The sequence below is a fragment of the Histoplasma capsulatum genome, genomic scaffold (assembly GCF_000149585.1).
Source record: "Histoplasma capsulatum NAm1 scaffold_1 genomic scaffold, whole genome shotgun sequence".
Lineage (NCBI taxonomy): Eukaryota > Fungi > Ascomycota > Eurotiomycetes > Onygenales > Ajellomycetaceae > Histoplasma > Histoplasma mississippiense.
This window is the reverse complement of record NW_001813982.1, coordinates 1,301,287-1,312,514: the sequence shown is the minus strand read 5'-3', so window position 1 is coordinate 1,312,514 and position 11,228 is coordinate 1,301,287. Positions and strand designations below refer to the sequence as shown.

The following is an 11,228-nucleotide window of genomic DNA, read 5'->3' as shown; positions in this document are numbered from 1 at the left end:
TTGCCGAACGCAGCAAAGTTCTTCACATGAGTTGCCTTCCGCACGACACCACCCAGTCCGAGCTGGAGAGTTTGTATACCCAGTTCGGAGGCCGTCCAATTGCTTTTTGGAACCCTGAGAACCCCGGATCAGCACAAACCTACAGGGCACGGGATTTGCTGTTTTCTCATCTCATGAAGAAGTACGTATTTGTCGTCAATTTTTTATTTGTTGATCTAGTTTGTACGATTTTTTTTTTAACGTTTATTCGTTGTACTTAGGCTGCGGAAAGCCTTTGCATGAATGGGCGTGCTCTGAACGACAAGGCCATCGAGGTATCCCCTTCCTCTAGCCGTGTTCTCGATCACGCTGCGGAAATTCTTACCCCGTTCCCTCCTAGCAAGAATCGTCCTCGCCCGGGTGATTGGACTTGCCCATCCTGCGGATTTTCTAACTTCCAGCGTCGTACAGCCTGCTTCCGCTGCTCTTTCCCTGCTGTTGGTACTGGTCCAGACCCAATGGGTTATGGAGGATATGGCTATGGTCCCCCGTCGATGATGCCCCCGCCGCACCATATGGGACACCACGGAGGCCATGTGCACACGCGAGGTATGGGCGGAAATGGTGGCGTTGTTCCGTTTCGAGCTGGGGACTGGAAGTGCGGCGCTGAGGGCTGCGGCTACCACAATTTCGCAAAGAATATCAATTGTCTTCGCTGTGGTGGTCCTCGCTCTGGCGCTGCAGTGGTCGCGGACTCTGCTTTCCCCTCCCCAATGGAGCCTCCATCCGGCTTCGGAATGGGCCTGGCATCTATTTCAAGTACTCCAGGCCCAGGCCCATTCGCTTCCAGTGCAGGTGGCTTCGGCGCCTTTGGGCAGCAGTTTGGGGGTCCTGCAAGCACCTACGCGGCCCCCTCTGGTCTGGGGGCCGCCTCCGGTCCCTACCCGCCAATGGGCCAAATGAACCAAATGAACCAAATGAATGCTCCGTACGGGTCTGGCAATGCGTCCCATTCTGCGGCCTCGTTCGGCAACCCAGCCACGCAGGCGGCCTTCACTGGTGCAGACCACGTCCCTCAACCGGTTGGCGCGTCCAACGGCAACTTCTATGGTAACGACGCTTCTGCAGATCCATTCGCCTTTTTGAGCACTGGATTAGGCGCCCTCGGTGTGGATGACTCCCGCAGGAATGGTGCGTCCAATAACAAATCTCCAGCATAAATTTTTTCATTCACCTTTTGGTCTCCTAAGAGCATACCCGGAGACCTACCATATTGAGTCTTTTGGTCGATTTTGGATTGGAAGCGCCCGTACCTTTTTCTTCTTCTTTTTTTTTTTTTTACTTGACATTTTATTCCCTCAAGTTACATCCGTTGGTGTATTGCTACTGCTCTATATATAGAGATGTCTGTTTCCTGCGATATTTGGTGCATTGGGCGGAAACCGAAGTTCTTTTTCGGAAAGCAGCGATTTGTTTACTTCTGCAGTAACGTATCGGTCAATGACTGATCCTTGACCCTAAGCATAAGATTATATCCCGCTTCTGTGTCCCTGGGAATTTTTTTGTTCAAGCAATTTTTGATCGGGGGCTTCTTATTTTCATTACTTTCTTGTTTGTTTTTTCTACACTTTGGCTACCCCCGTGTTATTGTTACTATTTCCACTTTTGTTTGATTTACTGCGTCTTCCTATTCTATTCCTATATCTCGTTTTCCCCCCGCGCTCCCCTTTTCTGTTCTTTTTGTTGTGTCTTTGTATTCACCAGTTTCCATGGCTCCTTTGCTTCTTTATCATTTTCGAGCGGAGAACAGTGGATAGCGGTAAATTTGAGGATTGCACGGGTTAGCATTAGTGGGCGAACGAGGACTGTTCAGCATGGCATGGCATGGCATGATTGGGACATGTATAGATGCTGTTTTGGCGGAGATATCAACTTCGTTTCCAAGTCGTCAGCTTGGCAACGTTGGAAACAAACTATTTGTTTTCCCTTTGTTGGTTTTCTGCTTTTTGATTACTTTTATTTCTTCTTTTCTTTTTCTTGGGTTGATTTGGGATGGGACGGGATGGTATAGTATGAGAAAGTTTTTCCTCAAAATACCCCATGGCACTTAGGGGAAATGGGGGTATTGTCAACCGTTATCAATGGAAAAAGCGAACCGGTGTCTGGATTTTTGGTATAGCCCTATTTTTACAAAAGCTGGAAGGGAAAAATGGCGGAAAATGGACAAAACAAAAGGATCGGAGAAAATTTATCAAAAATTGGATTTTATATGGGTGAACACAAAGGAATTGGGATGGGCGGATACGGCACGGTGATCTACGGCAAAAAGGACTCGCTAACATCGGAACAAAGTAAAAGAGATGGAAAAGTCAAAAGAGAGGGGAAAGAGGACAAATTGGGCAAAGGGGCAAAAAGGAGAAAGTCATGAACAGCCTTGACTTTCTAAAAAACTATCCCCATCCCTTTTTTTTCTCTTTTTCCCGGCTTTCTGTTTTATGAGCTTGATTCGGGTAATTCTTTTTCTTTTCTGTTTTCCTTCTTTTCTTCCCCGTTTTTGGAGGAACCAGATCTATTGTTGATATTACCACTGTTACCATTATTATTTGGCCGTGTTTTTTGTCGGAATTATTATATCGCTAAGCGAAGCAAGCGGGGGGGACATTTTTTTCGGCTGTTGGGGCTGGAGAAACCGGAACGGAGCTGCTTTCTTTATATGTCTGTCGTCTGAGGGCTTCTTCTCCCTCGTTGGTTGGGCACGACAAAATGGCAAATTGCATGGATTGAACTTTTTTATTCTTACTTCTTCTCTTTGGGTTTTTTTTTTTTTTTTTTTTTTTTTTTTTTTTGAAATATGGGGAAAGCAAACAAAAAAACACTGGCGGATGGAAACTTCTTGGTGTTTTTTTCCCCTCCATATTTTTTCCTATATCATCCATATCTTCTTTTGATGAACTATATAAATACTTCACTCCCCCCCATCCTTCCTCTCCTGCAACGTTTCGCTTGAGTGATTGATTAACCGCTCCTTTTGGTCTATCTTGATATTCATGACACCCTTGGTCGCTCCGGTTTCGTTTTGCTGTGAGTTAAGAGCGCTCCCCTACATCTTTTTTTTTTCTGCGTCTGTGTGCTACGCATGTCCTCCCTCTCTCTCCCTTCCTTAGCCTTTACGTCCCCACAATTCTCTATCCCGTATTTATTTCCCCTTCCGCTAAGTGGAGATCATTGTCGAGAACCACGTTCATCCCTTACTTGTTTCCCCCATTCTACTCGACATCATCTTCCCCCCCCCCTTTCCCCCCCCCCCTACCTACCTCTTCATGATTTTATTTTAGTTTCCCCTTTCTCCTCAACCATCAAATCCGGATTCTTCGAAGCTTCATCCCTCCGCTCTTCCTATTCCGTGGAACGAGATGCCAAATCAAACCCGTTTTTAATAGCTAGTTTTTATTGTCCTGCCTAGCGCTCTTTTCCCCCTTTTTCCTTCCCCCTCCACTTTCCACTGTCTGTTTCTACGTATACCATCTCTACTCTTACTGTAGCGAAATTGATATCCAATGTCTGAATCGTTCATTTCTTATAAGGTAATAATAGATGCACGTGAACCTACCACTCCCTTTCGCCCAATGGAGAATAAACCTGGCGGCAGATAAAACTGGACTCTTGAATTGACCCATATACTGAGAGCAAGACAGAAATGTTGCAATATCGAGCTGAGGTACAGAATTTCAATGGATCGATAAGATTGAAAAAAAAAAAAAAAAAAAAAAAAAGTCCCCATTCGATACATATACCGCGTAAACCAGATAGGTATTATGAAAGCCAAAAAAATCAGAACCAACGTCAACAAAAATTTAAACCAACGGAGACAGGAGGGAAGGACAAGGAAATAAAAAAACCACAAAAACCATATGCATAAAACCTCACTCCTCCATCCAACGAAGAAGCCTGATCCCAATGACAAATTCGTGTTGAATTCCAGTTAAAACAACGGGGTTGCAATAGCTTGTACCTATTATCATCAGGTCCTCCATCCTTACTCCTCAGCATCAGTAAATACATCCGTCTCTGTTTCAGCAGTGCTTTCCCGTTTCCTCCCGCCGCCACCAAGGTTTGTAGCAATGACGGTATCATCACCATCATCTCCTTCCCCAGCTTCCGTCTCACTACCACCCATATCCGCATTCGCACTCTCAGCCTCACTCTGCACAGCACTTAAAACGCTCTCCCCATCATTCCCTCGCTCCCTTTTGATAGCCACAGACGCCATGGATGCCATGGAAGCCGCCGAAGGGGTGGCGGAAACCTCCCTCGATCTTCGTTTAGTTGCTTGGCTGATCCCGCTCTCCCGCCTGCCGCTGCTACTGTTACTGGCAATACTACTCACAGAAACAGCACGGCTTGTATCTCTCATCTTCTCATGGCTCTTGGATGCCGCCACCACCGCAGTGACAAGCTTCAAGACCGCGTTCTTCGCCTTAACTAGCGCATTTCTGCTCGTCGCATCACTCGCGACACCGGAGGAGATTGCCTGGTCTAACAGATCTTTCACAAGCAGTGGCAACTCTCCATCATCATCGGAAGCGAACTGAACTTGAGTGTTGGTGTTATGGGAGCGCATGCTGGAGCCAAGACTTTCATGATCATCTACACCATCGGGCACACGCGACCCGGATCGCGAAGGCGCTGTTGGAGGTGGGGGTGGGGATGGAACATGCAGTTTGCCGAGCAAGGAGAGTAGATGTTTTTTCTCTTCTTTGCTGGAAGCACTTGTGGAGCCCACTCCGAGAAGGCGTTGGAGAATATCCCGCATCAAGGCTAGGTGGAGACTGTCGCTGGGACGGAATGGGGTGACATTGGGAGTTACAGAGAGCCCGGGCAGTTGCGCTTCACCACCCAATCCAACAATTCGCCGGTCATCTGTCCATTCCGCAAGCATGCCTACAACATTTGACATGAGCGATTTGATTTCCTTTTCCCCAACGCTGTCATCGATCTCTCCGTCGCTGTCTTCATCGGCTTCTAAGGAGTAGAAATCATCGGCTGCAGATAAAACTGAGTGCACTACCGATACAGCGATTTTGCGCATATGTTGAGCGTTTGCAGGGCGAGAGTGACAGTAGACAGGGAGGAAGTAGGTAAGTGCCTGTCTGAGAGCCAGGTTATCCTGCGTCCGGGGATTGAAGAATGAGAGAACGAGAGCTTGTAGGAGAGTGTCAATGGAGTTCTCATTTAACTCTTTGATCGATGAGGGGATATTAGGGCCGGACGGCGATAAGGTGCCAGTAAGAAGCAGTTTTGCCAATGAAGTGACAGCTGCCGTTTGGACAATTGGCGGGGAGCTGGCTTTCAATGACTTGGCGAACACCCTGAGCAATGGCTTTTGGAATGGGGGAGGAACTACAGAATTGCTTTCATTTGGCGATTGGACTGGCAGAAGTATTGAAGTATGAGTCGTGAGGATATCAGCAAGAATTCGTATCGCTGTTTCCTGTAGAGCCTCGTGGCCTTTCGTGTAGCAATGGATGAACAAACTCATGTTCTCTTCAGCGAGTGTCTGAGAAGCAGTTAGCAGAGACAATCACCATAGGAATTATGACATTGATTTTCAATTCACCTACCTTATCTAGCAGACAACACAGCCCCAAGCACTCAAGCCCACGCTCTCTAATGGGGGCCTCATGGCTCCTGACCGCTGGAACCACCAGGTTGTTCAGCATGGTCACTAGGTGCATATTATCCTGCAAGTTTCCTTCAACATTCTGAAGCATACATTGCGCGATATAGAGACATTTCATGTTCACCATAATCTCGCGAAGGATCTTGGCTTTGGCCTCCTCTTTGTTAAAGGGAACCTCCTCACTGTCACCCTCATCTTCTTCATCCTCATCCTCAGGTGTCTCAGATCCATTTCGTTTAGATTTTGATCCACTTTCCTCGCTTTGTTCCGACTTAGCTGAAACAAAGCTATCCTCCGATACGATGGTATCATGGACTTCTGCAACAGCTTCGAGAACGACGCCACAAAATTCGCTCTCACCGGCGGCGTCAGGGCCGCAAACCGCTCGCAGAGCCTCCACGATAAGCTTTGTTACCTCCTCTGGCAAGTTAGGAACTGCTAACGTCTCTCTTAGAAGAGAAAACATCTTTCTTCTGCCAACTTCATCACTATAATCAAGAGTAAGACAGATGTGCAAGAGTTGTTCAACAACAAATTCACATTCGACAGTTTCCTCTTCTGCACGATCATCCCCTGCTGGTCGACTTAACCTGTCTAAGAGAGCAGTCGTGTATTTATGGAGGTAGTACGCCAAGGCAGTAACTTCGGGAATCTTTTCGTCCGCTAAATTATCATATTTGCCATCACCTTCTTCCTTGCAGAACTGGTTGAAGCTTCGCGCCATGAACACTTTTTCCGGGGTGAGAGATTCCCAAAATTGCTCATTGAAATCAACAGTTTCACGGTAGTCAGGACGTCCTTCCCAGAAGTTCCTCATTGCTTCATGAGCAATTCCACCTTCGATTCCAGAGTTCACAACATCTATCCGTTCGAGAAGCTCCAACAGCGCGGGCATGCTAGGTGGCGCGGTTTTGTCCGTGCGTCGTTCGCCATCCTCCCCCGTTTCGGATCTCCCGGCGCAATCCTCAATCCAACGCTCGTAAAATAACCTACCAGCCGCTTTCTTGACATTATCATCGCGATCCCGTATACCCCATCGCAGTAGCTTTTCTCTCATTGACAAGGACAGATGTCTGAAGTCGCCTAATTGCGGAAGTAGACGTGAGTACAATGCTCTTCGGGTGGATGCATCCAGGTCTCGAGCCCGTTCTAGGAGGTAAGGCAAGGTAGCTGGCGTTAATGGAAGGTTAAGAAGCAATGTCCGTCGCACTTCAGCACTAGTGTCATTTTGAAGGACATCTAATAACTTGTCCAGGAGCGCTGCTGCCCCATCGTTTTTGTTCGAGTCATCGTCCTCGTCTTCATTTCCGGCGAGGCGCCCAAGCCCCATTACGGCCTGGACACGAACGGAGGGTTCTTTATCTCTGATTCGTTTGACTAAACCCTGTCGGATGAGGCGATATAACTCATCATCCACTGAATCTAACGAATTGACAATGTGAGTAATGATCTGCGTTACACGATACCGAACAATCCTTTCTTTGGCCGCTAGCAGTGGAGTCATTGTTGACACGATGTTGAAAATTAACCTGGAGGTAGGGGTCTCCGGTAGAGACTGCGTCTCATCTGGATCGCCCTGAAGGAATAGCTCAAAATCTGTATAATCCGTTAGGAAAGCCAACATAGCAGAGTTGCATGCATCGACCATCATACCTTTCTCGGTAGCTACTCTTAAGAAAGTTCCAAGGAATTTGATGACCCGATCGCCCGCCCCCTCTGCCTTTTTCACGCCAAGAACTCTCAGCATGCACCTGGAAACCTCAATATTAAACTCCTTTTCCGCCACTCCATCGCCGTCAGTGAAGCTATCGTTTATGGACTCTTCATGCGCTCTGCTTCCCTTCCCTTTCGCCTTTTCCTGTCGCAATCCACAACATCCTTCTTGTATTTTCCTTAACCGCACGACAAGCTTTCTGTGGCCAGATGTTGAACGTTGAGCATCTGAGAAAATCTCGATAATGGCTTTCCGGAGATGCGGGGAGGAGGTCGGGAGTGAGGGTTCCGCGGGTATGAATACAGTCGGCGCATTCTTTTCAGCGGGTGGGGCAGACGACTTGCGGACAGAGGTTGCTGACGAGGTCCGAGCAGAAACTCGAGATGGCATGTTGGATATACCGAGGCGCGATCAATTGTCAATGTCGTTTTCATTTATCCCCAGAGGGAGGTGGGGGTATTTGTGTCCGATGGTGACAGGCCACAGCTAGTTTTGTGGGAAAACGGGATCAGATGAACAATAATATATATATATCAATAACAAGAGAAAGCAATAAGTTATTCGGGATTAAACCAACACAATTGTCCTATGTCGGGATCGGATGCTGTCGTGGAGTTGCTGCTTGCTCATCTTCTCCGACGTTGTTTACGTTGACATCGAATTGCCCCTTTGGGAAGCGTAAACAAAGCTAATGCACATCGATCACGTTAAGATAAGGGCTCCTATATCACGTGCATATACTTGGCATAAAAGATAACCTTGGAAAGTCGAGGCGGTGACAAGAACTATGCTTCCATAATACATAGTACAGTACTTTGCTGAAAGTCACATAAGATCATCTCGCCTGTTTCCCATTTCTCATACTCAGAATTATTACATTATCGTCCCTCCCGGCCTGACTAACTAAGATGGTGAAACCAAGATCAACTCAGCACTTGATATGAGTGACACGTGACCGTGCACTCGGTAATCACGCAATCGAACATGGCCATCTCCAGCTTGGAGCTCTGGCTATGTAATTGATCTTGACTCATTCTGTGATCAGATTAGCCCGTCAATTTACCCGTCAATCATGTTACACAGCAGTGTCAGACTATTTTCCACCACAGCTTGCAGGGCAGCGCAGAGTATTGCGCATATTGAGTCCAGAAACGCTTACGGCATCCAGGTTTCGAAGGCCCAAGGTGTCGTTAAGGGCCTCACCGGAGGTAACTCCCGCACCCCTAGCTATTTTCTAATCTTTCACTTATGTCGAACCACAGCCTCAATTTACTGACTCTTTTGACAGCAATTGGAAATACACCACTCATACGATTGAACCGGCTCTCAGCGGAGACTGGTTGCGAAGTTCTTGGCAAAGCGGAATTCCAAAACCCAGGAGGCAGTGTCAAGGATCGCGCGGCACTATTCGTTGTCAAGGACGCGGAGGAGCGAGGGCTTCTAAAACCTGGTGGAACGGTTGTTGAAGGCACAGCCGGAAATACCGGAATCGGCCTTGCCCATGTGTGCCGATCAAAGGGCTACAAACTCGTCATATATATGCCCAACACGCAGTCTCAGGGCAAGATCGATCTTCTACGACTTCTAGGTGCAGAGGTGTACCCGGTCCCCGCTGTTGCCTTCGAAAACCCACAAAACTATAATCATCAAGCCAGAAGACATGCCGAGTCTCTGGACAACGCTGTGTGGACAAACCAGTTCGATAATACAGCCAACCGCCGCGCACATATTGAGACCACAGGCCCAGAAATATGGGCACAGACTGGGTGCAAAGTTGACGCTTTTACCTGCGCAACTGGCACTGGTGGCACTCTCGCTGGCGTTACGAGATATCTGAAGACCGTCAGCGACGGGCGTGTTAAGAGCTTCCTCGCAGATCCACCGGGAAGTGTGCTGTACAATTTTATATCAAGCGGCGGAAAGCTTATTGAAAGGACGGGGAGTAGTATAACCGAAGGAATTGGCCAGGGGCGTGTTACGGACAATCTGCAACCGGATATTGACCTAGTAGATGGAGCTTTGAGCATCAGTGACGAAAAGAGCATCGAAATGGTCTACCGGTGTCTGGATGAGGAGGGTCTCTATCTTGGCGCCAGCTCCGCACTCAACGTCGTTGCGGCCAAGGAAGTTGCTGAAAAGTTGGGCAAGGGCCACACCGTCGTTACCGTTTTATGTGATGGCGCTTACAGATATGCCGATCGCCTATTCTCGAACAAGTGGCTACAGAGCAAGAACCTACGTGAAGCGATACCAAAGCATTTAGAGAAGTACATTGTGTTGGAATGATTTATTCATTATTTATTTAATGTATACATTAACTTTGTTGGTTTAGACTGTTGGCATAATTATTTATAAGAAACGCAGAAATTATATGAACAGTCCACAGGCTATATGAACGCTACATAACTTCAACTGTCATCTTTTTCATGCATTCAAGCGCACGTTGCTCATGGGAAGACGGTGATCGTGTTATTTCTTTTACTTGGCATTGTTCTTTTAATAACACCTGTCACACTGCTTGGCACGATGAGTTTATCCCTTGCGGATACTGGTCCCAACATGGAGCTAAACATGGAGGTGCGTTAATTGCTTCTCTGCTAGCTATTGTGGCAATCGAATTGCTTGCGAAAACAGGAATCTGCCCAGCCACTCTGAATATTAGTAGCAAAACACTGCAAAAATAGCCATTCTATCCACATTTTTCTATAATCATTCAAATAATGTCAAATCAATGTTCAAATCATTCAAATAACACATTTTTCATACCTTTATCATCAAATTTATATATATCAAATTTTTTTTCACTATGTTTCACAACATCTGCTGTTCTGCTGTTTCTACCACCTCATAATTATATAAAAAGAACTCTACTCTACACTTCAGTCTTTTCAAACTATCTGAGCTCATGTTAGTGCTGGATAATGAGATGGAAGTGGTGGGGGAGATGAAGAAGATGAAGGAAATGAATGAGAATGATATTGAAATTCAATTGAAAAATTCTCAATAGTCATTATTTATCTCTGAATAAATTCTTATCTCTGAGTCAGTCATCTCATACAGATTGTATGAATGTGTGGTTATTAATAAAATAAAGAAATCAAAGATTAAATATCAGACTGTCACAACAAATGATTCAATTGTCAGCTTTTATTCCATTCAATATGCTGTAAAAAAAATGACAGAAAAGTTTGTTGCAAAATAAAATTATAAAAAAATGAAAATTATAAATTATATAACAATCATCTCATTCAACAAATATAAATCTTCTGATAAAATCAACATTGAAAAAGAGAAGAATTGATATGAGATTATGAATTTTTTAAAAAATTTGTATAAAAAAAAGATAAATGATTTTACTATTGAAATCATCACATATTTCAATTTTTTTAATATATTAATTTTATTTTTAAACACATCTGCAATATGTGATTCAGCAGCTTTTGTTGAACTGTCAAAATCACAATTAAAAGCTCAGATTTGAACAATAAAAAAAACTTTTAATTTTAAATATAAAAATAAAACAATTTCATTATTTTGTAATTTTCATCATTCTATCAAATCCTATCAAATCTATGAAATATTTGATGATGAAAAAGCCATGTGTTCACATTTTTCAAGAAACACAGCCACTAGCTAACAGTTGAAGAAGATTTAAAATCGATGACTGAATAAATGAAATTTCATACAGATTGTACATGAGTTAACCTTTTAATAACATTGTTAAAAAATAAATTGTCATAAATTCAAACAGAGTGCTTGCTGAATAATTTATAATGATACTCATGTTTAATTTATAAATAGTGAGATCTCAAATTAAGCAGTGAATATTAAATATAATAAAACAATTATTGAAAT

General features: G+C 45.0%; 3 protein-coding genes across 3 annotated transcripts in view; 2 read left to right on the top strand and 1 right to left on the bottom strand.

The window, feature by feature from the left end:
• HCAG_00388 (conserved hypothetical protein) overlaps positions 1-1,487 on the top strand; it is a gene marked incomplete at both ends in the record, with an annotated part of 2,548 nt that extends 1,061 nt beyond the window's left edge. Inside the window, 3 exons of the mRNA XM_001543292.1 lie at positions 57-181; positions 272-1,170; positions 1,381-1,487. Coding sequence (XP_001543342.1) covers positions 57-181; positions 272-1,170; positions 1,381-1,487 — 1,131 coding nt within the window. The remainder of the gene's footprint in view (positions 1-56; positions 182-271; positions 1,171-1,380) is intronic.
• Positions 1,488-4,015: 2,528 nt separating this feature from the next.
• On the bottom strand, positions 4,016-7,763 carry HCAG_00387 (conserved hypothetical protein; the record flags this gene model as incomplete). Its single annotated transcript, XM_001543291.1, has 3 exons — positions 4,016-5,536; positions 5,601-7,255; positions 7,313-7,763. 3 exons carry the CDS (start codon positions 7,761-7,763, stop codon positions 4,016-4,018), a joined length of 3,627 nt encoding a protein of 1,208 aa, XP_001543341.1.
• A 682-nt stretch (positions 7,764-8,445) lies between these two features.
• On the top strand, positions 8,446-9,659 carry HCAG_00386 (cysteine synthase; the record flags this gene model as incomplete). The annotated part of the gene is made up of 2 exons (XM_001543290.1): positions 8,446-8,581; positions 8,662-9,659. 2 exons carry the CDS (start codon positions 8,446-8,448, stop codon positions 9,657-9,659), a joined length of 1,134 nt encoding a protein of 377 aa, XP_001543340.1.
• Between the last annotated feature and the right edge of the window lie 1,569 nt (positions 9,660-11,228).